Source organism: Eleutherodactylus coqui, chromosome 2, assembly GCF_035609145.1.
Source record: "Eleutherodactylus coqui strain aEleCoq1 chromosome 2, aEleCoq1.hap1, whole genome shotgun sequence".
NCBI classification, from domain to species: domain Eukaryota; kingdom Metazoa; phylum Chordata; class Amphibia; order Anura; family Eleutherodactylidae; genus Eleutherodactylus; species Eleutherodactylus coqui.
This window is the reverse complement of record NC_089838.1, coordinates 21,905,028-21,932,773: the sequence shown is the minus strand read 5'-3', so window position 1 is coordinate 21,932,773 and position 27,746 is coordinate 21,905,028. Positions and strand designations below refer to the sequence as shown.

General features: G+C 43.4%; 1 protein-coding gene across 7 annotated transcripts in view; it reads right to left on the bottom strand.

Moving 5' to 3' along the window:
* Nucleotides 1-27,746, bottom strand: part of SGCD (sarcoglycan delta) — a 603,650-nt gene that overhangs the window by 76,272 nt on the left and 499,632 nt on the right. For all 7 annotated transcript variants that reach the window (XM_066590465.1, XM_066590464.1, XM_066590469.1 and 4 more), the window contains 3 exons: nucleotides 17,435-17,536; nucleotides 8,863-8,950; nucleotides 2,867-2,986 (listed from right to left, as the gene is read on the bottom strand). In XM_066590465.1, coding sequence (XP_066446562.1) covers nucleotides 2,867-2,986; nucleotides 8,863-8,950; nucleotides 17,435-17,536 — 310 coding nt within the window. The remainder of the gene's footprint in view (nucleotides 1-2,866; nucleotides 2,987-8,862; nucleotides 8,951-17,434; nucleotides 17,537-27,746) is intronic.

Sequence of the window (27,746 nt, the reverse complement as noted above, 5' to 3'; positions counted from 1 at the left end):
TGGGGATGACAGTAATAGGTGTCTTTAGTGAACCGCCAGACGTGAGAGAGTTAAATGCCAACAAAAAGCGTGTAGATAGGATATCACTACATTTTTTTTATAATACTGCAAAGGTAAACCATCAGGTCCCGGAGCTTCCCCTGAGAGAATCCTTTAATGCCCCTGAAAGCTCCTCTATAGTGATGGGTAATTCAAGTACTGATAAAGACTCTCTAGAGAAAAAATTGCCCATTGCAGATGTTACCAGATAATTATTAATGTTTTCTCCAGCGATTGTTCTCTCGGAATTTGGTAGGGGCTTCTGAAGATTGTATAAGGATTTATAATAGTCTCCAAATGCTTCTGCAATCTGGTTGGAGAGATGAAGCTGAGTACCAGAGTTAGAAGGGATATAGGGAACGAATGTACATGCTCATTGCTTCTGGTTCATATGAGACTGAAGCTTACCAGGTTTGTTACCGAATTCAGAAAAGTTCCTCTTACATTTCATCAAAGAGATTTTTAGCTTTTGTCAGACAAAGAGCCCCTTTTTTTACAATTGAATTAGCTCTGCCCCAACATTCCTATCTAACGATAACTTATGTTTTGCTCTAGAGCAATGATGGCAAACCATTTAAAGACCGAGTGTCCAAACTGCAACCCAAAACCCACTTATTTATCGCAAAGTGACAACACGTCAGGGGGCGGGGCTTATCACGACGTATGATTTTTACCTCCCTCGTTATAAAAAGGATCAGGTTGCTTCAAAATAGACAGCGTGCAGATTTTGACTGCTTTTTGGATGCCACAGAAATTTCTGCTGAGGACATTCTGCAGCACTTCCGCCATGTGTAAACATACCCCCCTCCCCACAGCAGCCACAGCAGTAATAGTGACATCCCACAGCGGCTTTCAGTAGTAATAGTGTCCCCCTGAGACCCATATACTTACCCTCTCCTCCTCTGCTCGGCGCTGTTGCTGGCGCTGATCCCAAGTGCACACTGTGATGTCAGTGTGTGCTGCCGGGCGCCTCTTTTCCCTGCTCTCATGGAACCTAAGAGGAAACGTCAGTGAAGGGAGGAGGATCCTGGCTGCACACTGACGTCACAGTGTGCGCCAGGATTAGAGCAGCTGAGTGAATACCGGCAGGTAAGCCGCGGCCCCTGCCGGTATTCATTAACGTGGTGAGCGGGCGATGGCAGTGTGTGCCAGCAGTGAGGGCTCTGCGTGCCACTTTGGCACAAGTGCCATAGGTTCGCCAGCACTGCTCTAGAGTATAAATACAAGACAACAATGTTGTTTGGGTGGTCAAGCTTTCTTCAATCTAAAGTCAAATTTAATACAGACTCCCTGGATGAAATATTTATGAGCTTCCCAAGTAGAAAAGGGGGCAAAATTTGAGGTTACATTGAGCTCAACATATTCTTTAAGGGCTCTAGAGAGCTCAATTATCATTTGAGGGTCTTTTAAGCACTATTCACTCTGACGCTAATGACCTATGAAACTATAAACCATCAGCAATTTAATGACTAAAGAGATAAGAGCATGGTCAAAGAACAAGATATTGTCTTTACAAGCATTTGAAAGCTGGGACGGCTGTGAGTGATGCCAAAATAAGTAATCTATCCTGGGGTACAGGTTATGGGGTGCTAAGAAAAATGTGCAGTCTCTAACTGCGGGATTAAGTATCCTCCAAACGTCTGTCAATTGATGTTCATTTAAATTTGACGAAATCTACGGTGTGTAGATCTGTGACGACTAGTATGACCTCCAAATTAATCTACTTGAGACTCAAGAAGGATAGTAAAGTTCCCCTACTACTACCACCACAGTCATAGGTTGCCCTCTTTAAATTCCTCCAAGAACTTTTTCCAAAAAGGAAACCTGACCAATGTGGAGGTGATAGACTTCTGCTAGGGTGGTCAAGCAGTTGGCCAACTTCTCTTTAACAAAAAGGTATCTACCCACTCCATCTTCATGAGTCTCCAGATGTTCCGAAAGTACAGCACTAAGGCCTCATGTCCACGGGGAAAATCAGGCCCGCTAGGGATTCTCCATGGAGAATCCGTAGCGGGTCACTCCTGCCCCGCGGACATGAGCGCTGAAAATAAGAATAAACTTACCCGCAGCGGACCGGGCAGGTCTTCTCTTCTTCACGGCCGGATCTTCTGTCTTCGGCCAGCGGATGTGCTCGGCACGCCGGCAGCGTGCCGCGCGCATGCGCCGGGCACATCCACCGGGCCGAAGAAAGAAGATCCGGCCGTGAAGAAGAGAAGACCTGCCCGGTCCGCTGCGGGTAAGTTATTCTTATTTTAGGTCTCCCGCGGATCCGGACGGCTTCCATAGGCTTCAATAGAAGCCTGCGGGAGATACTTTGCCCGTGGACATGAGGCCTAAGACTGAAACACCTTTAGACTTGGAGTCAGGAGATATACTAGGATAGGCATCAGGGAATCAGGTATTAGTAAGATTAGATATGCTACCTGTGTGAAAATGAGTTTCTTGAAGGAAAGCTGCATGCACCCATTTATATCTCCCTGCAGAATGGATGATTGATTGCTCAGGGTGCTCAATAAAAGCCATGCATGGTACAACGATTTGTGTTTTATTAGTTAGATTGTGTTTATCTAGAATTGTGATTCAGATATTAATCAGATCGGATTTTATTAGCAATCAATGCAGAAATCCAGTCATTCCAAATAGCTTACGTAATTTTTCTTGCAGCTGTAGATATGTGATTAGTGGTACATCGTGTAAGTGAATTCACCAGAACAGAAACAAGTTGGGGCAGTGATGATCACACAATTAAAGCAACTGAATTATGTAAGAATATCTATGATATAATGCAGTAATTATGCATCTGCAAGATACTGATAAAAAAACGTACCTAAAACGCGCAATCTATCCGCTCCAACAACCACTTCCTTGTCATTGGCTGAAAACAGTAGTTTTCCTTTATTTGACACCACCTCAAGATTGTTCCCTCGTGCCCGAATACCGTCTGATGCTGCGTAGAAAAACAATAGCAGGGTTATACATTAAATTTTTAGAACCTTCAATGACATTAGGCAACTCAGTACATTTTCACCAGCAGGTCTGTAGTAAGGACCACATTTATCCTTAGCACTAGTGAGGATATGCCCCTTTAACCCTTTCCCTCCCCATGACGTACCTTCCCACAAAATGACGTACCCTTACGTCATAGGGATAGCGCAAGATCATCACAGATCTCACGCTATCCTGCAGCGGGAGCCGTCTGTCACTAGTAGCCGGCCTTCCGCTGCGACAGCGGGGGTGGCGTCTAAGCAGATCGCGGCAGGGAAGGGGTTCACAGAGGGAGCGCGCTCCCTCCGTGACCTTAGCCGGCTCTTGCGATAACATCGCGAGAGCCTGGCTGATTGCTATGGCAGCAGGACGCCAGATACCGGCGTCCTGTATTGCCATTGCCTAAGATCGCTATAGTAAGAGATAAGGCATGGCAGGAGAGAAGTCCTGCCATGCCTTATCGTAGCGATCGTTAGTGCTGCAGTGAAAGTCCCTCAGAGGGACACAGATGGTGTAAAAATAAGAGCAAAATAAAGTACAAAAAAAAGTAAAAAAAAAACCCTTTTCTCATATTAGCATAAAAAAATAAAAAATCCCACATATTTGGTATCGACACGTCCGTAACGATGCGTACAATAAAATGAATGCACTTTTTATGCTGCACGGCAAAAAGCGTAAAAAAAACGCTAAAAAACTTAGGCAAAATGCTAATTTTTAACATTTTGCCTCCCAAAAATGCAATAAAAGTGATAAAAAAAGTATGTACCCCAAAATGGTACCAATCAAAACTACAGCTCTTCTCGCAGAATATAAGCCGTCAGAGAGCTCCGTCCATGGAAAAATAAAAAAGTTATAGGACTTTGAATGCAGTGAGTTTAGAAAAAAATAAAGAATTTCCAAAAAAAAGGGGTTTTATTGTGGAAAAGTGGAAAAACCTAAAAAAAATATAAGAATTTTGGTATCGTGTAACCGTACCGAACCGCAGAAAAAAATGTAGTCTGTAATTTATGCTGCATAATTAACGCTTTAAAAAAAACCAAAAAATCTATGGCAGAATTGATGCGTTTTCTCTCCCTATGATCATAAAAAAAATAATAAAAGTTTTACAATATAGTCTATGTAACCAAAAATGGCACCAATAAAAACTACAGTTCGCCACGCAAAAAACAAGTCCTTATACGGCCGCGTCGACGGAAAAATAAAAAAGTTATGGCTGTTGAAAAATGGAGATGAAAAAATACCAAAAATCATTTGGTCCTCAACGCCAAAATAGGCCATGTCCTTAAGGGGTTAAAGGGATTGTTTAAGAATCCAACAAATTGTCCGCCATCCATGCAGGCTGTGAAAACCCATCCTAGGACAGAAGCATGCATCTCTAGACTATAGGGGAGGGGATAGGAGCAGGGTGGCAGGAGCAAGGAGGGGCCTAATGCCACACTGCTCAATCCTGTCAGGCATAGCATCCAGCCTACCAGGAACAAACAATGTGCTGTCAAGCTCCACCCATTTCTCCTCCAAAGGTCCATTCTCCCCCAAAGGTCCATTCTCCCATCCTAGCATGGGTTTCCATAGCAAGCAAGGCCATTTTGTTGAATTCCTGGAAACCCCTTTAAGTAACTTTTTGTTTTACATTTCTCATAATAATCAAAATTTCTCTTGCTACTAATGAATAGTTACTCTCTTTACTCCTTTACTCTCGTTTATAGTCAAAGGCTGCAAAACCACTTAGACCTAACACTGAGAGTTTGCTATATCCTAGGGAATCATCTGGCTCCAGCCTGATACTGACACACTGAGGTAAGCTATTAGGACAGGAGGGGGACATTGTCCTTATTTCCATGCAGAAAACCCCATTTACTATTATCAGTGCCATTTGCAGATGGCATTTGTCCAGATATGTTGCAGATCTTTGGTCAAGTGGGTGAAACAGTGGGCAAGAGCACTGTCCTCCAGACTAGTCAGCAATTCCCTCAGAGGAGCACTGCCATCATCTTTGAGCCAGATCAATTATGTTATGGGGCTCAAAGGTGATGAAACGGGGAGTCCGGGAAGCTGTGTTTCATATTCACCGGCTACTCCATTCCAGTACCGGCAAAGTTGGTGCGCTCGATAGCAGCTTGGCTCTTTTTGCACATGCACATCCTAAGGAGATGGATGGAAGGTGTGTGTACAGAAAGTGTCAAGCTGCATGGTGCTTGCCAACTTTGTGGGGGCACAGCGCTGGAACGGGGTGCCCAGTGAGTATGAAACACAGCTCTCCATCCCCTCACCTTTGAGCCCCATAACATAGTTTAGGGGGCTCAAAGGTAATAACACTGTCCCTTTAAGGGTACTGCTGACTTGTGGAGGACGGTGCTCTTACTCACTGCTCTACCTACTTGATGGAAAACTTCAGCAGGAAATAGAACAAAAAACCCCTTCAGTTCTCTGGTGAACAATATGTTGAGCTTATTTTATGAGCAGCCGAATCTTTAGAACAAAGATCTACCGCTCAGAAAGCTTTCTCTATTATTGTAAAAGGTTACCGGTATTAAAATTCAGAAAAATTATTACTGTAAAAGGAGGACAGTGAATACCTGTGCGGGTTAAGAACAAAAGGCCTGCCATATAAAATAAATGACATGAATAGCCTTCTTAGAACAGAAAACAGCTATTGATCTATGGCCTTATATATCCAGAGACGTGTAATTATCATTCAGGACACTGTAGCAGGAAAGTCAGTAAGCAAATCATTCCTTTACAGCTGGTGCAAAACGTATGGTCAGCTATGAGAGCTGCTGGTCTATATTCTGTAGGGGTCCTCCGCAAGTCCTACTAAAGCTGTATAGACTGTACAGTGTATGTCTCCACCAGTAGCTCCAAATGAGTAATTGGTTATAACTAGAGATGAGCGAACCTACTCAGTTCAGGTGTTTTTGAACTCAAGCACCGCTTTTTCCGAGTAACTCACTACTCGGACGAAAAGATTCGGGGGGCGGGGGGGGGGGAGGGTGTTCTCTCCCCCCCCCCCCACTCCCCTCTGCAACCCCCCGCTCACCCCCGGCGCCCCCCGAATCTTTTCGTCCGAGTAGTGAGTTACTCGGAAAAAGCGGTGCTCGAGTTCAAAAACACCCAAACCGAGTAGATTCGCTCATCTCTAGTTATAACCCAAGTACAGTACATACAATGTATTCCTTGAAGGATTGAATTGCTCAAAGGGTCAATGTTCAAAGAGTTATACACTGAATGGCCACTTGAGACACTTGTCCTCTCGTGATTGGAACTTCCCTGCGTGAAAATTGACAAGTTTTCTGTGGATCAGTTTCAGTGTGAATCCACATTAGGTGGGGAAATCCAGTGATCTGAGTGACGTCCAACGAGGGCGGTCATCGGTACTAGACTAGCCGGGGCCCAGCACATCCGCCGGGCCGAAGAAAGAAGATCTGGCCGCGAAGGAAGGAAGATCCGCATCGTCCGGAGCAGGTGAGTTTATTCTGATTTTTAGGCCTCGTGTCCGCAGGGCAGGAGGGACCCGCTACGGATTCTACATGAAGAATACGTGGCGGGCCTGATTTTCCCCATGGACATGAGGCCTAAGAAAAACAAAAAGACAAAATTCCAGTGGACAAAAAAGCACAAAATCGTATCACCGAGCAGTGGAAAAACATCACTGGTAAGATAAATCCAGACTTCGGTTGCACTAGGAGGGTCACAATTTGGCACAAGCAGCATGAATCTTTGAACCCTTCCTGTCGTCTGTTTAGAACATGTCGGTACATCTATCTAATGAGCGGCAACTACAAGAAGCTTTCTGTTCACATGGGCCAGTGTTCCTGTAGAACGATTTCAACACATAGTGGAATCTACGCCACAATAAATTGCTGTGGTTCTGAATTCCAAAGGAGGTCCAACGTGCTACTGGATGGACTAAATTTAATTCTGCAGTTATAGGGGTTTTCCAGGACTAAAAAAAAATATTAGCTTAAAATGGTATTAGGCCTCCTTCACACGGGCGACAAAGTCGCGCGATTTTGTAGCGTTGCTACGATGCTACAAATCGCATGTATGAGAAGTTCATGCTTTCCTATGGGCTCCTTCACACATGAGATGTTTTGTAGCATGCCACAAAACGACACACAAACCTCACAGGTCCGGCGATATGCCTGCGACACGCAAGGTTTTGTAGCCCATGTTAGCCTATGGAGCCTTCCTCTCTGTTGCATCGCATCGCACAAAAACGCGGTTTGCATGCAATGCGATGCAACTTTGACAGTAGCAAATGCTACTGTCAAAGCTGTAATCTAAGCCGTAACTGCAAGGGGAAAAAAAAAACACACATACCTCACCTTAGAAGAGCTTTCAGTCCAGCCGCAGCTTCTCCCCAGATCCCGGCACTGATCTTCTTCTCTTCTGGCCGGGGATTCAAAAATCCCCGCCTCCTGGAAGCGCTGGCTGTGATTGGCTGACACTTAGCCAATCACAGTAAGTGCTCGATGAATGGCAGTGATTGAACCAATCACAGCCATTCTTCGAGCACTGGCTGTGATAGGCTAAGTGTCAGCCAATCACAGCCAGCGCTTCCAGCAGCTGAGGATTTTTCAATCCCTGGCCAGAGGATGAAGAAGAAGATCAGTGCCGGTGCCTGGGGAGAAGCTGCGGCTGGGCCCCGGACAGCGCGGAATAGGTGATGTATACTTTTTTTTTCTCCTTTAGTTACAGCTTATTTTCGGGGTAGAGCTTATATTTCAAGCCCCCCCCCCCCGAAAATCCTCGCACGTGATGTTACAAAGTCGCACGATTTTGTAGCATCACATGCGACTTTGTAGCGCTACAAAATTGCGGTATTGCTGCGAGAATATCGCAGCGATATCGCACGGTGCAGCGATGTGTTGTCGCCCTTGTGAAGGAGGCCTAAAAGGAAGAAAGCCTGGATATTCACCTACTTCAAAGGATTCCCATTGAGCGCTGGAGCCCCTTTTCCTGCCATTTTGAACCCGGAAGAAGCCGGCACTTGGTCAAGTGTCATCCATTGTGCATGTCACCATTCGACAATCACTTCAGTGGTGATTCTTCCATGGCTGCTGACCCCTGTGGTCATGTGCAGAATGTACGGCACGTGACTACTTACTGGCTTTATCCAGGTTCTAAGCGATGGAGACCGGAACTCCGGCACTGGACAGGGAGCCTCTGAAGTAGGTGAGTATGCAGTTTCCACTTATTTTATACCATTTTAAAGGGGTTATCTGGGGACCAAACATTTTTTTCAAAGCTACTCATACACCCCTCTGCTGCCCCCATTCCATCCGTGTCTGGTTCCACACTGGTCTTCACTTTTGGCTGCAGTAAGCGAGCAATGACATCACCAATACCAGGGACATGTCCCCGCCACAGCCAATCACCTCGGGGATTAGCTGCAGACATCACGTGCCCAGTTATCTGGATGTCATCACTGCTGCAAGAGTGAAGACCAGCAGAGGATCGGGCATTGGTGGAAGAGGAGCGACTAGAAGTGAGTGAGGTGAGCATGACTTTTTAAAATTTAATTACAGGATTATGAGCAGCTTTGAAATTTTTTGGTCCCCAGATAACCCGTTTATGACATTCTAGACCAAGAGATTTACATTTTTTGGATGATTTTGGTATTGCAGAAAGTTTGGGCAAAACTTAATTAAAACCAATCATTTTTGGACCAGTAGACCACATTGCCTATGTAACTTGTCCTGCTCATATGTGGTATATATTTAACTCAAACCCATGTACATGAACGGCATGAGCCAAAGCGGTTTTGTATGTTTTTGCATTGACCTCCTAGAATCCTTGGACATTTAAGAAGTTTGCAAACACTTTAGACTTTCCTACCTGTGACAAGTTGAGTGACGGGCTTCATATCCTCATTGAGAATATTGAGGGTTATATTTCGATCAGACTGAAGGTATAACGGGCTCCCCTGTGGGCATGACAACACGGGCAGAACAGATTAGCTCCTGATAATTTACAATACCAAAAGATCACACATGACATTCAAAACACAGTTTAATCATCTATATACCCAGGAGGCCACACTATTTAATTCATACAATAAAAATTCATCTGCCACCATGAGAATAATTCCTGGATTAGAATTCTAAATCACTTTTTTGAGGTTTTGTTCAAAAAAGTCTAGAAAATTAGACTTTTAAAGCGATGGCGGCCATTAGTCACTCGTTTTTTGGAATATGTTTAGTTGCCCTTCCCAGCAGAGAAATTTGCAAATTCTCAATAGACTTTTCCCCTTTATGAAAACTCCCTATAAGAATAATGGATTGAATCAACTATCAAAGACACAGAGAGCTAGAATGTATGGAAAGAAAATGGGTTCAAAATGGAGTTCTCTTTTTGTCCTGGTTCTTCTCATCTTTTCTTACCTCCCATTAAAGAGAAAGGTGGCATGTATCTCAGCTTGGCATCCTAATATGGTGGTGCCAATGGACAGAAGGAAGCCCATGACTCGCTCACACTACCCATGAGGCTAGGGTATAAGGAAAGCCTGAGCTGAGGGTTCTTCTTTTAATGGGCACTCTAGCAGATGTTTCTATGTTATGTACATCATTGGCTGAGAGCTTACAAGACCTGTATGGTGGAAAGATGTCAGACTAAACATACTTTTATAGTATTGTTCTCTTCCTCATGATTGTGATATACTGTCCAAAAGTTTTTATGACCATGGCACCCAACTGGCAGCCCAAGTTTATTTATATATATTTGCATAGGTATGCATGAAATTGCGCATGCCATGTTTCTATGCCTGCTGTACCTATTGTCCCAGAATCAAGGGACAAGCTTCTCATTTATATTGCCAGGTCCTGTCCTGGAGAAACCTAATATGTGGCCCCTGGGTTTATGGAAGACCCTTGATGAAATATTTAGATACCATTTATCCTAGAAATAAAAGAAAAATATCATCTTATGCCACATTCGTAAAGATTTACATGTCTTCTCATTGCGTCTGGATCATTTGGCAAGCCTGTATCTGCCGCTAGGCATTGGAGGTCTACAGTATGGGTGACAACCAGTCCTTTGGCCATTATACCGTAGCTCTTACAGTAGTTTCTATCCAGTTTTAGAGATTGCTTAGTTCTGTTTGGAAATTTCTGTCATCTCATTAAGAAATACATCATCTAAATAACTGCATGACTAGGCTGAATAACAGTTCAGAGCATTCAAGATTTGTAATAGGGGCCATTAAAGATGTTGCCAGCTGAGCCAGTGACAGATATAACGAAGAAAGTTTTAAGAAAATTATTCATAACTTGTCAGTCGAGAACAATCCACGACTCCCATATCTAGATGATATTTTTATTTCAGGGGAAATACTCTTTAACGTGTAGTGGTCTAATATGATATATCTTATTAGACGTCTTGCCTCTTGACTGTACTCAGTTATTCAACCAGACTGCTGATGCTGAATGACCTTTTTGGTTTTCTTACAAGAAACCCAACCATGTGTAGTTGAATAGATGTTGGAAGTCAAATCTCAAAATAAAACTGTCCACCAGCTGCAACCTTTGGGACCAAACCAATCAAGATGCTGCCTGTAAAGTATATTGCCAAGTCGGCATCAATACTTATGGAACTAACATAATTATATGGAGCCTCAGTCATGTAAGAAGAATCCTGGATTTGTGAGTGTTCTAGTAGTTATTTCTATTCTGAGGGATATTGGAGTCATCTAGAAAAGTGTCAACTTGTACTTTTGCATCTTAATTTCGGCAAAAATCTCCGAACAAGGGTTCCTGTAGCTTCGCCTTGCAGTGGCACTAAGTTCCTCTGACTCCCAGCAGAGAGCAGATGTCTGGGCTTTGGCGTAAGCTATATCAACCAGAGACAAGGCTACTGCAGCTGCAGATGGTGATCTTGCTGACCTCCTCTGTCTGTATAAATCTTTATCATTAACCTGCCAGCGAGGAAGCTGTAAAGACTGTTTATGCACACACTGATCCGTAGCATACGTTTCCCGTCTTCGGTTTCCTGTGGCAATCGGTTGCCAACGATGTCCATACATTTAGGGTTAATGACCGCCTTTCTAATATATCCTGAGGGCTGTGTCCATTTATATAGTCAGCTTGCAAAAAAGCTAAATGTTGTAAAAAAGATAGTCACCTAAAACTTGGCCTCTGTGATAAAGAAAAAAATTTACTTAGATTTGCATTTATACTGCAAGTCATAAAGTCGAAATTTATTTCATACATTTAGTAGACTGCTTGCCCTCCATGGATTTTTCTTCAGAGGTATCTAAGCAGAAGCAGGGTTCTGCTCCAAAATGCGTAACTTAAATAAAAGCTACTAAGTTTGAAGACTCCTGGTGTTCCGGTTGCCTTCTGCTACCATAAGAAGCAATGTCTTATATGGATAATTTTTGCCCTCTTTGTATCCCCCAAAATGTCTGCTTTTGTGTTTTCTAACAAGGATTTAAAGGGAGTATCCAGTGAAGGAAATATGTACTTGATGCAGTCAAGGTCCATCAGTTCTGGCACCTCCACTTCCAGCTTGGTTCTAGCACTGGGTCACATATCATGGAATCTTTCTTCATCTCTGGTTGCCGATGACGTTAGCACAGCGGGCTAACTGTTTGACTCATTTCTATAACTAAGATAGGCTCCTTCTTTTTCACAGTTGCTGCAGAGACAGAGTAAGGGGCTGGCTTAGTTATTGAAATTAGCTGAACAGCCAGCCCCCTATGATGATGTCACCAACAACCAGAGGGGGAGGAAGACTCCACACTACGTGACCCGGTGTTGGTTCTGGGCCAGAAGTGGAGGTGTTGGCACTGCTGGACCCAAACTAGATAAAGTAAATATTTCCCACCCCGAATAACCCCTTTAAGATCAATAGAAGACATTTTTCTTTTGCCCTTGAAGACCACAAATAGTGCAAGTGAGAATACCATTGTAGAGGCTTTGCACTATATTCAAAGGCAAAGACATTCTGGATGGATTATTTGCTATAAGTGGCAAGTTACAGCTATTGCAGAATTACAGTATGGTCAAAAAAGGCTATTGCCACCATTAGAGGAACCCTCGGGTTTTGGGACAACATTCTGTCCCAGTACCAGAGGGGTGTATATTACCTTCATTTGTTCTTCTCTGCCACCTTCGGGTCCTGTTTTCAGTCATCCAAGATGGAGAAACAATCTTCAGACTACCTAATCCCCCACAGTGCACTGGTAATTCACTCATTTGATTAGCAACGACCAACCAGATTAGGTTGTTAGATAATTTCTGCAGCCATCTTGAACAGCTAAAAACTAGACCCAAAACTGGAGGCTCAGAGGAGAGAAGAACAACCTCACGTAATATACGTCCCTTCCCTTCTGTCCTAGTGTTCAATTTTGTCCTGAAACGGTGTCGCTTTAATGGGCCTCCCCTAATCCTCACCATGCACAGGCCATTACATGTTTTCTCTGTGGTGGGTTATCTTAGTTGGGAGCTATATAGCCCTATTGTATGTTCAAGGTATAGCACCATTATATGGGCAATGTATGGCTGTATTATTTGGGCACTTTACAGAAGTCAGTCTTCTCCAATATGATCTTCTCACATGTAGAGGTATGGAGACTTTCATTTCTGAAAAGTGCCCACATAATGGGCATTACAAATAATGGGCCAACCTGATACATGACCTCTGACATATCACAAGACTGTATTGACAATATATTTCTTTGAATGAACTTATATGTAAATAGGGAATGGAAAATACCTCCACAGTGCCACCTATTGACAGGTGGTTTCCCTATGAGTCAATGCTCGACCTTTCAACTTGCTTTGACAACATAACTAAGGATATAAGCCAAGCCAGTGTCTTTTCCAGAAGGTAAAGACACCCGTGTGGAGGCAGTTTGTTTTGGGGTATTCACCCCTCGGTTTGGCTTAAATCCTCACAGATGTTGTCAAGACCTGTTAAAAGGTTGAACATGGACTTATAGGTAAGTCACCTTCCAATAAATGGCGCTGTGGAGGTACTTTTTAAGCCCATATTTGCATATATTCTTCCCAGGGAGCATTGCGTGGCCTACATAAGACTCCCTATGTGAACTTGGTACTCTCCTCAAACAGGAACTTTATCCTCCTAGACCCAAAGAAATTGTGTAGAGTAATGGTCCTATTACCTAGACGTGACCAAAAATATGGGTTGTAGAAACAACTTTCAAGCTCATTACAATTAAAATGGACAAGTTTTTCTGAAATGCATTTCATTAACCAATACTATCTGTTTTATACCTAAAGAGGGTGGTAAGTGGCCCAGAACCTTTAATGCCCAGGAGGCCATGATCACCGTCTGTCAACCACTACTATCCACACAACAGCTTTATTGATAAAAAAAAGAAAGATCACGGAGAACTTGGATCTCACTTTATCTTCAAGACTGGCAAAAGAGAAAGGAACTGGACAGAGAGTAATGCCCAAAAGGCCATAACTGCTCTACGTTGCCCCCTGCTGTCTACACAACTGCTTTATTGGTAAAAAAAGGATCATGGAGTCCTTGGGTACCACTTCAACTTGAAACAGAGTAGGGAACCAGGAAGTGGGTATTGCCACTTTCTCTCATACAAGGGTTGAGAAAGATGAAGACATGCCAAGGCCCTTCTGTCCCGAATTGCGGTTGGTGCAGCAGGGTAAGCCAATAATAGCAGGATCGCGTTTTTCTCTCTTAACAAATAAATTGAACTAAAGCTATAAGAAAGACAACAACAACATCAAAAAAATGCAAAAAAATGTAAATCTTATCTTTTTAGTCGTCCCCTTTTTAAAACGTCCGTCACACTTGATTCGCCTAACAGGGACTTTTGAAATATGATGTCAATAAAAATGTTTTAATACAAAAGCAAGTAAAAAAGAAACAATTACATGAATTCTTCTCTTGGTCGATTTCACTTAATTGAATTTTAAGACCTCTAAATGCAGGCGCACAAGATTGCAGATTCACTTGTTATGCCGAAAACCTGGAGTGACTCTAGTTCCCCAAGGACAGATCTAGCAAACCTGCTGTTTACACCTGCAGGCAATAATAATTTACAAGTGCACAGTACAGTATTAATGAATGGCGCGATGCCGTGGCAGGAGATAGATATCCCTCCCTCACTGGGGATTTGAACCTATTTCTCACATGTAAAAAATATTACGCTTTTTTACGAGCAAGCCTCTGGAGGAAACGATAAATAGGTAAGGTTGTCACAATCTAACACTAGGGGTCTTATGAACTGTATGCAGGAAGCGGTGATGCGTGCTGGTAATCACATTTTATTTTTCTATTGAAATCCTGATTTTATCTGTCCTTCTATAACCCCAGCCATTATTAAACAGGCTTACAGGGAACCTGTTACCTTGAAATGCACTCCAAACTGCAGGCATCATGTATTGGAGCACAATGAGCTAAGCAGATTGATATATGTTTTGGTGGAAACAGATTCGGCAAAAATGTTCTCATCTGCACCTCTGCTCATTCCGGGCTTAGGAGTCCAGTGGGCGGCTCTATTCAGTGATCTCTGAGATGGGGAAGGCTGTCAATCCCTCAGTAGGACCGCCCAATGGACTCCTAAACCTAGAATGAGCAAAAGTGAAGATGAATACTACTTCTACCAAATGTTTTCCCACTAAAATCTGCTATTAAACATGGTGCTGGCAGATTTGAGTGCAGTTTTGTCACATCTGGCCAAGATTGCTGTCGAATACAGATGATAACTACAGAGGACTGGATACAGTGGAAGTCAGTACGATGTAGGACCCTAAGGGTTTCAGGATTAGACAAGTGATAGGAGAGAACAGCAACATACAGGACAGAGCAGAATCCAATGAACAACCCCAACTGGACCTACCATGAAACAGAGCACTCGCCCTGAGAAGGGTGACCTCACTGCTTACACATGGCAAGGTCCATTGTCAGAGAGAAACTGGGGGGATCGGAACAATGAGGCAGACCGGGGACTAGGAAAGGACTGGATGCAGAGTGCAGGACTCAGACAAACAGACAATCTGACAACAGATAGATTAGCAAAGAGTACAGAACAGATGGCAGGTATGCAGGGCCAGAATACAGGTAGTATAACCAGCGCCTTCAGCAAGGATGAGCTGGTTTATACATTATAAGAAAGTTGCTGACTGGCTGACTGGGCTGGCAATCAACTCAGCGAGCCCATCCGCTAAACACTCTAATAAGATTACTGACTGATTAGCTGGCTGGACTGACAATTTCCATCCAGTCTTTCAACTAAGCAGCAGGAATATGTTTAACTATTGATGACCATGACTGATTGAAACATGTGTACCGTGGCAGATGTACCCCATGATCTGGAGCGGACATAGTGACGTCACACCAGACGCAATCCCAGCGGTGTTGTGACAATTTTCAAGGTGACGGGTTCCCTTTAAATGCTCTCCTAGTGGCATCTGTTAAGACTGATCTAGTTGGTTCCAAAAATTTCAAAACTTTAGTGAAGTCTGACACTTAGTGCCCTTGGAAATGACAAAGCCGTGTGCATGGCAGTACACGAAGACCTGTAATTTCAATATTACTCATGTGCCACCATATGGTGTCACCATGACCCGCCTCCGTAATATGGATCTTTTTGGGAACATGCCACAATGCCAGATGAACTTTGTACAAAAACTATAAAACCTGAACAATACAAATGTACAGTACAGGTCCATAGAAGTCTACAGGCACCATATTACATGTTCATACAAAATAGATCCATAGGACAGGGGATAACTTTATGATTAGAAGGGGTCTGACCATTGGGACTCCTCCTACTGATCCTGAGAACGAGGACCCGGTTGATTCCTGAGTGAATGGATGAGAGGTTGTGCAGGTGAACCAGCACTCCATTAACTTCCATGACAGCGTTGGAGATTACAGAATTCAAGTGCTTCGACAATCTGAAATGCTGTCATTGAAGTCAATGGAGCAGTGGTATGTCTAGGGGACCTCTGCTTTATTTACTCAAAGACCAACTGAACCCCCCATTCTTGGATTTGGTGGGGGTCCTAGCAGGCAGACCCCTATGGACCATAAAACTATCCATTATTCTGTGGATATGTAATAACTTTATAACTTGGCCTAATCTCTTTAAAGATTAGGTGATAAAGTCCTATTAGTGGGGGTCTCACCACTAACACCCCCACTAATCCTGAGAATGGAGGTCCTATGTCCCCCTCTCCTCCTTACTACAAGTTCACTTGAAACCCCCCCCTGCCCCCCCTCCAGTGGGGATGCAATTGAGTGGAACGATTGTCGCACATGCGCAGTGCTGCTCCATTCATCTTTAATGGGGTTGCCGGAGAGAGCAGAACACTGTACTCGGCTACAGTATTTCTACCGTGTTTCCCCGAAAATAAGACAGTGTCTTATATTAATTTTTGTTCAAAAAGGTTTAACTTTTTTACATGTATAGCTGCCTGGACACTATTTAAATTGACTTTTTTAATTAACTGTTAGCAGGGCTTAATTTTGGAGTAGGGCTTATATTTCAAGCATCCTCAAAAAGCCTGAAAAATCATTTTGCATGCTCAAAAATTCTGGAAAATCATGATATGTCTTATTTTCAGGGTATGTCTTATTTTAGGGAAACAGGGTATCAGCTCCCTTGAAATGAATTAATTGGCACTGCGAATGTTTGACCACCATTGCATTCAATCTCCAAGTAGCTGCGGGTGGGTGCAGTAAGCCCTCAGTGATAAGAAGAGGGAAACATGGGACCACCATTCTCATAATTGGTGGGGATTTCAGAATGAGATCCCCACCAATCAAACTTTTATCACCTATCTTACAGAAAGGTGATCAAAGCCAATTTTGGTACAACCCCTTTAAATATAGTGTCCAACAATATAATCTTTATGCAGCCTCTCAAGTCCATACCAGGGGCGTAACTATAGAGGGTGCAGGGGATGCGGTTGCACCCGGGCCCAGGAGCCTTAGGGGGCCCATAAGGCCTCTCTTCTCCATATAGGGAGCCCAGTACTATGAATAAAGCATTATAGTTGGGGGCCCTGTTACAGGTTTTGCATTGGGGCCCAGAAGCTTCAAGTTACGCCTCTGGTCCATACCATGTACAGATCTAGCAAATTTCACCTTGACATTTACCGTGTTGGGATTACGAATTAAGTACAGTCCAATGTACTGTAATGCTGTAAATCGAGTTGCACCCATCATGATAAAAAACATTGCTACAACTGTAAGTTAGATGAAGGGCACCATGCAGGGAACAAGGCTTGCCCACCGAAACTTTTATAATAGAAACTAAACTTCAGCAAGTGGGTTGCGCCAACAGTTGAGTTCGGGCCCTTTATTTCCCTGGGCGCCTAGCAGCAGTAACACCTGTATTTCCCTGATGGCGACATTGCCCAGGAATACTTTATAAAATGCTAGTTAGGGCTCAGATACTCTGATTTATACTTACCGGCCTGGAGCGGATTTCTTTGGCATACAGGGGTTTCAAGAATTCAGAATCTCCCTCAAGCCGTAAACCTTTTTCTGTGATTCTCAGGTTACCCATTCCATCCTGCAACACAGAGCAGTAAGACCGAAAGGTAAATCCAAGCTTTTTATAAGGACTCAGGGACTTTGTATACAGCAAAGCCATAAGCATGAAATACAGAATTATTTATAAGTGTGATAAGATGAGATTGTAGGGAACATCAAGGCGCAGTTGGTATTCACAGAAAGGTATTGTTACCGAGAGGCTCGGCAAGCAGATGAGGCGCCGTCTGTGCGGCACGCGCTTTACTCCAATCATTTTTATGGGCTTGGAACAAAAATAAATACCCGTGAAGAAGAATCTTTTTCTACTTTCTGGAAGTCCTATTATATTTACCCTGATTAGCAGTGGAAGCTCAAGGCTGGGCACATGCAGGGCATGTGTGGGGCAATTTGTGGGGCAGGATTACAAATATGACTTTATATGAGCCAGATGTGGAATAATGCTCAGTGACACAATGTGTAATGCCAACGCACTTCTGCCCCTCCAATGCTCAGTGACACAATGTGTAATGCCAACGCACTTCTGCCCCTCCAATGCTCAGTGACACAATGTGTAATGCCAACGCACTTCTGCCCCTCCAATGCTCAGTGACACAATGTGTAATGCCAACGCACTTCTGCCCCTCCAATGCTCAGTGACACAATGTGTAATGCCAACGCACTTCTGCCCCTCCAATGCTCAGTGACACAATGTATAATGCCAACGCACTTCTGCCCCTCAACTGGGACCACAACGTTACCACTCTATCCGCAGTATTGTTATGGTAGTATTTAGCCCATAGGTAGTGGGGACTGACATTTTACATGTTGTGGGGGCTAGGCGCCAGGGGTACCCAATTAGACTCTTTGCTTTGGCCAGAATAAAGGACTTAAACTAGTATGCAGGGTATGGGTTAAGACTTTTCCAGTAAACTAGATCACAGGGCTAGGGTTAGTATACCGGGTCCAGTAGACAGTATACAGGGCTAGGATTAGTATATAAGCACAGCAGAAGAGTATATAGGGCTAGGGCCAGTGTCAAGGCACCAGTAGACCAGTATACATGGCTAGGACTAGTATAAAGAGACCAACAGACCAGTATACAGGGACCAGTATACAGGGCTAGAGCTACTATATAGGAGCCAGTAGAATAGTATACAAGGCTGAGACTAGTATACAAGGACCAGTAGACCAGTATACAGAGCTAGGACTACTGTATGGGAGCCAGTAGACAGGGTTTGGGCTACGTACTATATAGGAGATAGTAGAACAGTATACATGGCTAAGACTAGTATAAAGGGGCCAGTAGACCGGTATACAGGGCTGGGACTACTGTATAGGAGCCAGTAGACCAGTATACAGGGCTAGGACTACTATACAGGAGCTTGTAGACCAGTATACAGGGCTAGGACTACTATACAGGAGCTAGTAGACCAGTTATACAGGGCTAGGACTACTATACAGGAGCTAGTAGACCAGTATACAGGGCTAGGACTACTATACAGGAGCTTGTAGTCCAGTATACAGGGCTAGGACTACTATACAGGAGCTAGTAGACCAGTATACAGGGCTAGGACTACTACTATAAAGGGGCTAGTAGAGCAGTATACAAGGCTAGGGCTAGTATACAGGGACAGTAGTGCAGTATGGAGGGTAAAGTAGACCAGTATACAGACTACTATACAAGGACCAATAGACCAGCATACAGCGCTAAAAAATATATATAGGGGCCAGTAGACCAGTGTACAGGCCTATACTACTACCATACTATATAGGAGCCAGCAGAATAATATATAGGGCTTAGACTAGTAAACAGAGAACAGTAGTCCAATACACAGGGATAGGACTGCTATATAGGAGCCAGTAGAGCAGTATAAAGGGATAGAACTAGTATACAGGGACTAGTAGTGCAGTATAGAGGCTGAAGACTAGCATACAGACCAGTATACAGAAGCAGTTTTAGTATCTAGAGACCAGTAAAATAGTATACAGGGACCAGCCGACCAATATACATGGCTAGGTGTAGTATAAAGGACCAGTAAATCAGTATACAGTGTTAAGACTAGTATACAGGGACTCTTAGACTAGTATACAGAGCTAGGAATAGCATAAAGCGACCAGTATATAGGGCTCATAGCCAAGGCCATAAAGTTTACATGTCCAGAGAGCATACAGTTGCAAGAAAAAGTAAGTGACCCCTTAGGAATTACCTGGACTTCTTCCGAGATTACTCATAAAATGAATGTTTGATCGTTATCTAAGTCACAATCATGGCCCGACACAATCTAAGAACACAGACAGTTGTACCGCTCTTGGTGAGCACATTAAGCAGCATCCACAGTGCAGGGAGAAAAAGTAAGTGAACGCCTGGGTTAATGACTTCTCCAAGAGCTACAGTTGCAATCAAAATGATTCAAGCCTCACTGCAAATTCGGACCCTCCTCGCGGCGAACCAGCGGCATTCACAGTAGCAGCAAAGTCAATGACATTTTAAAAATATCGTTCTCACGCAGCCCAAATCCACGGTTTTTGATGCAGATTTTGCGCTGCAGACATCAGGCAGCACATCCATCCCGTGTGACATAACGTAACTGCTTGTGTGCTATCAGATTGTATCTGTGCCTTTAACACGGAACGATTGTGCCTGACAGTCATCCCAGCGGTATTCGCTTTCGTAAAGCGAATGGAGGTGGAGCGGCTGGTTATCGCTCCGGCCGCCCGCCTCCATTCACAGTGAACAGGAAGTCGTTCATAGATTCATGACAGTCTGTTCACATTGGCCAATCGCCGTTCAGTTTTTATGCATGCTCAAACTGAACGACGAATGAATTATCGTGTCATTCAGCTGACAATCGTTCTGCGTGGATGATAGCAACCAGTCCGTATTTTACTAGTATCTAAAGCAGAAATCCAGGTAACTCCAAAGGGTTCACTTACTTCTTCTTGCAACTGTATGTAGTAGATTTGCATCTGGCCAGTGCAATGTAAACTTGTATCTAATGCTATTTTACATAAAATAGAATATTCTCCGATTCTTTCCCAATGACATGAAGCTTAAAGACTTAATTGTATTTCATTTTCGGATTATCCTCAAGCGCTCCTGACTTCGCTCTTCACACAAGGGTCTTTCACAGATGTGGTTGACAGCAAGAGGAATATATGACAAACTCGAAAGACCAATCAGTCAGTCTGCTGGGAAGCTGGCACCGATGTATCATTTACATCTCCAGTGATCCTTACAACTCGCTCGTCCACCCTCCAGTGAGCTGCCTACCCACACGGAGCCAAAAATGTCATTACCCATTTATAAGCTGGAATCTCAATTTGTCCGCGTAGATGTGGATCATCCATCCTATTTAGTGACTCTGAATAATCATCATTACTGCATATTGTATTATTTCCTTTTTCCCCCTTACGGAGAAGGATACGTGATGAATGTGACATCCCGTTCCATGTGGAATAGGGCTTCCCAAAGACGTATATTCAGGGGATCCATAGGACGGAGCAAATAGATGTAAGCATTCAGCACCAGGCAAGGTCAGACAAAAGCTGAGGTCCATAGTTGGAAGGAGGTCCAACCATGGAAAACTTCATTTGTCATGTTGAGACAACATAGAAGTGCTACATGAATACCCAACTCCTCCACCTTTCCTCAGCACTTTGCTATGAGAGGCAGAGATGGGGAGGAACAGCGCTAAAGAGCGGAGGAAGAGTTGTGTGTGGCCCCTCTGTGACATCCCGTTCCATGTGGAATAGTGCTTCCCAAAGACGTATTTTCAGGGGATCTATTGGGCAGAGCAAATAGATGTAAGCATTCAGCACCAGGCAAGGTCAGACAAAAGCTGAGGTCCATAGTTGGAAGGAGGTCCAACCATGGAGAACTTCATTTGTCATGTTGAGACAACATAGAAGTGCTACATGCATACCCAATCCAACTCCTCCGCCTTTCCTCAGCACTTTGCTATGAGAGGCAGAGATGGGGAGGAACAGCGCTGAAGAGCTGGGGAAGAGTTGTGTGTGCATGACTTTAAATGGAGTTTCGGAGTATGGAACTGTTTGGACCAATAAAAGTGCAAGAAGTACATGGGAGGGGGGCACAGTTTGTAGGGGGAGTCACAGAGGGGCCACAATTATTTTGTAGATGGGGCTATGGTTACTTTCTTGGGGGGGGGGGTTGTCACAAAGGGGGTACACTTGCATTGTGGCAGGTGTCACAGAGCACAAATAATTTGTTGGGAGCCACAGAGAGGCCTTAATTAGGAGGCGCACTATGATTCGATCACTTAAAGGCTCAAATAATCCTAGGGCTGGGCTTGTAAGCATTAGCTTATACAGTATAGGTGATCAAAATGCATTCCCTATTATTGTGCAGGGTTTGCACTCAGGACAGAAGGGCCAAGGCTCTTGTTTCCCCTTCACGTCCTTTCGATGAGCTTTGGGCCAATACCCCCTTGTTTTCTAACAATGCAGTTCCTCTGGAGTGGAGTTCTGCACAGCTTCTAACCAACCAGTAGAAAAATGGGTAGGACAAACCAGATCTGGGCCTCCCCCCATGTACATGTCCAAGAATGGCCATACACATTATAAAGCTCTTGGCTGACATCTATCTCCTCTGACCTGACTGCTATAGTGGTGGCTAATCTTCCCGAGAACAAAGTGATTGGGCAAGTTGAAACCCAACTGCCTGATTCTTATCTCATTTGCCATTGCAGGAGAGTTGGGAGGCCACCATAAAATTTTGATGGGTGACCATTACCACCATTCGGCCAATAAACAAGACATTTCTGGTGATTCAGCTTCCAAATATATCATGTATTTATATATGTTCTCCGACCACTGATCTTGGGGATAACTATATTTGCTGACATCCTGACAAGTCTGCTCTAAAGAACATTATGGATGTTTCAGCAGCCTTGCGTATAATGGACGTAAACGCCGGCCATCCAAGAGCACAAACTATAGATGCCTTTAATACAATATATCATATACAGTAGAAGACTAACATTAGTCATAGACTGATATTAGTGGATCTTGCTGTTTTTATTGAGCTCTGACGCTAATATAAATTTTATAGGAAGCTACCAGACACCACTGTGCATCATCGCTTGATGGGCAGGTAGGTCGGCCACAGGGCACTGCCAGGGAGCCTTTCCACCCTAATCCTCCACAGAACGCAACAAGCACTCTTGGCTGAGCTTAATGCATGTTAATGGAATGGTCGGGGGTTATAGCTCCCAGTGTAAACATTCCAACAAGCAAAGTATATAGTGAGTAAAACCATATTTTTCAGTTTAGTTATAAATTCACACATTTGCAACATTTTAAATGATAGATTATCTTGTTCTTAATTAGGATTTGTAACCAAGGAAGATCTCTTAATATTTGGGAGTTGTTAGATCCCCTATACCACAAACCTTACTGAACAACCCTCTACTGTGCTCATCAAGAGAGAAAGAAAGTTGTCACCACAAAGCGTATCCCCCCGAGTTAATTGGTTGGAAAAGGTCACATGGCACTCACATAGAGCGTCGGTCTTCTCTATGGGCTATGTGTAGTATTACCGCTCAGTCATTCATTTGCACGAACAGGTTAGAGCTGCAATACTGAACACGGCCCATTGACTGGAGTGGCACTGTTTTTGGAAAAAAGTAGACCCCATTTATGTAATCTCATAGAGTACATCCTCTTTAACCCCTTCCCAGAAATGACTATACCAATAGCATATAATTGTGCGTCCAGTGGATGGCATGCGCAAAGCAGCTGTCAATGCCAGCTGTAATATACTGTCAACATCCTGACGCAACAGCCAGGATTGGAGGTACCTCCGATCCTGGCTTTCAACCCCTGCAGCATATAAAAAATGTGGCAGACAAAGAGGTTTCCCTCTGCCCATCGATGCTGCATGAGACGATCATGCAAGGACCGATGGGTTTCCACTTTAGCTGGGGACCAGATGAAGGCCCCAGGCTTGCCAGAGGCATGGTCTTCTGATCTGCACTACAGGCAATAATGCATTGGAAGGCTACAAAGCATTATGCAAGCAATCAAACACAGCTTCTACTCCCTTAGAGAAACAAAAAATATTAACTTATATTACACTAAATTCAAAATTCAGTAAAATTTAAAAAAACAAAAACATTCTCCCGTCAAAAACATTAGTTCAGTTAAAAAAGATTTATGGTACAGATCTATATTATTTTTTTTGCAAAGATGTTGATCTTCAGTGAAGTGCAAACATCACTAAGATTTGGCTGGTTACGAACCCCAAGTTAAAGGGATCCTGTCATCACCTTTGAGCTCCGTAAACTAAATTGTGGGGCTCAAAGTTGAGGGAACAGGGATCCTAATAAGCCGAGTTTCAGACTTAACTTTTCATACTAGCTACATTATAAAGCTTAAAGGTGGGGATACGGGGCATGGGGGAAGTTGTATTTCATACTCATTGGCACTCCATTCCAACCTGGTGAGCTGAAAAGTTGGGAAGGGCCAGCAGCTTGAGTCTTGCTGTGTGTACAACTTCCATAGTGTTGAATAGATGATGCCCCTGGGAAGAGTCAAGTTGCTGGCGGCGCCAATATTAAGGGGAACGGAAATACAGCTTCCCGGACTCCCTGTATCCCTACTTTTAAGCTCTATCATGTAGCTTATGGAGCTGAAAGCTGATGACTGATTCCCTTTAAAGTTTGAGAAACCTTGAGCCGTATGGTGGTGTCACACAGAAGTTGGACTCTTCATTGAACTTTAGGAATACTTAGAAAAAAAACTTGCGCATTACGGATGTGCCCCACGCATGACTAGAGATCGTTATGAGATGTGCAGCTCCATTTTGCAAATTACTTCCAATTTGTTTAACAGAAGAGGAAAGTGTCAAAATCCACCGTATACGAATCTTGGTCATTCACCTTAATACACTTCATTCAACAAAGTAATAACAGGGTATGAGAACAAACTAGGCTGACAGCTATATTCTATACAATCGCAATATATTATATGCTTAGTATGTTTTTTTTATGTACCCAAGATCAATCTGTTTACACTTAACGCTTTTGTCATAGTCGAATAAACACCGAAAAAGCCAGTTCCAAGTACATTAAGTGCCATGCCGAGTGGTGAGTGGGTACAGTGATTATAGAGTTGCTATTGATGTCTTGACTATGGCGGTTTGCTTAAAAGGTTGACTATTTTTATCAAGTACCTTTATTTTTGTGACTAGCGATGTGAGGAAAACGCTTTTTTTTTTTTTGGCTTTACCACCACTGTTCATGCAAATGTGAGTTAATGCTTGTAAATTAATTCCTCATGTCTACCTGGAAGGTTGACATGCATTATGCCGCTCCTGGTTACCAACCAAAACATTAAATCTAAATTTAAATGATTGCTCCCTGTTAGACAATAACGTGATTTGCATGTACATGCTGGAATATCTTATTGCTATGGAAAGTAGAATGTAAACTGGACTCTCTGCATCTAAGGGACATAGAAAATACATAAAAATGATGAAATAAGAAAGAATCATTTAATGGTAAAATGCACGCAAAAAAGCCACCAAATAACTAGGTGCAGCTGAAGAGAAGGGACTCACACCTTGAGGACTGCTGCACTGTACAGACGGTGTAACAAGTATCGTGCCTTTCCTGGTGTGCTATCTTTTCCTGGGAGGAATCCAAGGTATGTTGAGCAAACATAAACATAAGGAGAACATGCAAGGTACATGCAGATGTTGACTTATTGAGTTTGGCCTCACTCATAGTCTTGGCATGGTGGCCTAGTGGTTAGCTGTGTGGGTAGACCTACCGTGCCAAGACTATGAGTGAGGCCAAACTGAATAAGTCAACATCTGCATGTACCTTGCATGTTCTCCTTATGTTTATGTTTGCTCAACATACCTTGGATTCCTCCCAGGAAAAGATAGCACATCAGGAAAGGCACGATACTTGTTACACCGATACTTGTTACACCGTCTGTAGAGTGCAGCAGTCCTCAAGGTGTGAGTCCCTTCTCTTCAGCTACACCTAGTTATTTGGTGGCTTCCTTCTATCTTCACTGCCTGAGGCTTGTTGTCCACAGCTCCAGTCAGAATGAATTAGGTCTTGCAACAGTCGAAGAACCACTCTTGGTCTCAGTCTCTATTTGGTCCTTTTCTCCATTATTGAAGAGCAGATGCTCAAAGAAGGTGAATATGCCCATCGATGGCTCTGGCCCAAGCTAACTCTCCTGAATTTTACTGTATCACACACTCCTGCATACTCTCTTGAAATCAAAAGTATTATCAGTTTTGGTTGAAAACTACCTAAATATACTGCTTAGTCACAAGTCCACGTGGACATATATGAAGAATATTTGCAAGCAGCACTTCTTCGTTAACCAATAAGGTGGCACCCAGCAGAAATGTGCAAGCCACAGGAGGAGTCAGGATCCAAGACTCATAGACAGTAGCAAGAGAGAAATCCACAGTAGCACAAGGAGATGCAAGTAAAACAATCGTTTATTCCTCCATCACACCCATGCAACGTTTCGATCACAGTTGAGATCTTTGTCAAGCATGTCCACGTTCACATGGTGCATCCACACCCTTGCATTCTCATGCTGGCCGTGACTCGCCACCATCAGGTTCTTCATCTATCATCGTGCCATGGCCTATTTCTCCGCAAAGCAATATTGATTAGGACATGGTCTAACTTGGCCCCTGAGAGCCACTGTACATCCCATTACCACAGAACAGGGTCCCTGGTGTAAAATGCTATACAATAGGAGGGTAAAAGCAGAATATTGGTACTTGTGAGTTATCTGTCACCACCTTTTGGAGTTGACCCATTCTACGTTATCTTGTAGGCTATAGCTGCACTTATACCAGCTGAATAAAATTGAATATAATATATATGAATATTTATGTTTTGGAGAAATAAAAACAGTTTAAGAAATAAATAGTGTTTTTTTCATGTCTTGGTGAACCCTTTGTGAAATTAATTTAAAAAGTGGTGACAGATAACCCACAAGTACCCAGACTTTTTCCTCTGAACTGCTCCAGCCAAACAATACATAGTAACATAGTATGTAAGGCTGAATGAAGACAATGTCCATCTAGTCCAGCCTGTCTATCCTCCTGTGTTGATCCAGAGGAAGGCAAAAAACCCCAAGGGCAGAAGCCAATTAGCCCTTTTGGGGAAAAAATTCCTTCCCGACTCCCTAATGGCAATCGGACTGTTCCCCGGATCAACCCCTAATAGTTCCTACCTGCCTGTAAACCCGGATTAACAATTAACCTAAGATTTATATCCTATAATGTCCTTCCTCTCCAGAAAGACATCAAGTCCCCTTTTAAACTCCTCTATGGATTTTGCCATCACCACTTCCTCCGGCAGAGAGTTCCACAGTCTAACTGCTCTTACCGTAAAGAATCCCCTTCTATGTTGGCGATGAAACCTGCTTTCTTCTAGACGTAGCGTATGCCCTCTAGTTACCATTGCAGTCCTGGGTATAAACAGATTATGGGAGATATCCTTGTATTGTCCCCTCATGTATTTATACATAGTTATTTGATCGCCTCTTAGCCGTCTTTTCTCTAGAGTAAATAGTCCCAATTTTGATGCCTCTCTGGGTATTCCAGTCCCGTCATCCCATGTATTAGTTTAGTTGCCCTTCTTTGAACCCCCTTCAGCACTGTAACATCTTTCCTGAGCACCGGTGACCAGAATTGTACGCAGTATTCCATGTGAGGCCTGACAAGTGCCTTATATAATGGGAGGATAATGTTCTCCTCCTTCGCCCCTATACCTCTTTTAATGCACCCCAAGACTTTATTTGCCTTTGCAGCAGCTGACTGGCATTGGTTACTCCAGTTTAGTCTACAATCCACTAGTACCCCCAGATCCTTTTCCATATCACTTTTCCCTAGCTGTACCCCATTTAGTATATATTGGTGACATCCGTTTCTGCTGCCCATGTGCATAGCCTTACATTTACCAACATTGAACTTCATTTGCCATTTTTCTGCCCAAGCCCCCAGCTTATCTTGGTCCGTTTGTAGCCGTACATTGTCCTCCGTTGTATTAATTGTCTTGTATAATTTTGTATCATCTGCAAATATTGATATTTTGCTGTGCAGTCCCTCTACCAGGTCATTAATAAATATGTTGAACAGAATGGGGCCTAATACTGAACCCTGTGGCACCCCGCTAGCGACTGTGGTCCAATCGGAGTATGAACCATTTATTACCACCCTCTGCTTTCTATCATTGAGCCAATTTGTAACC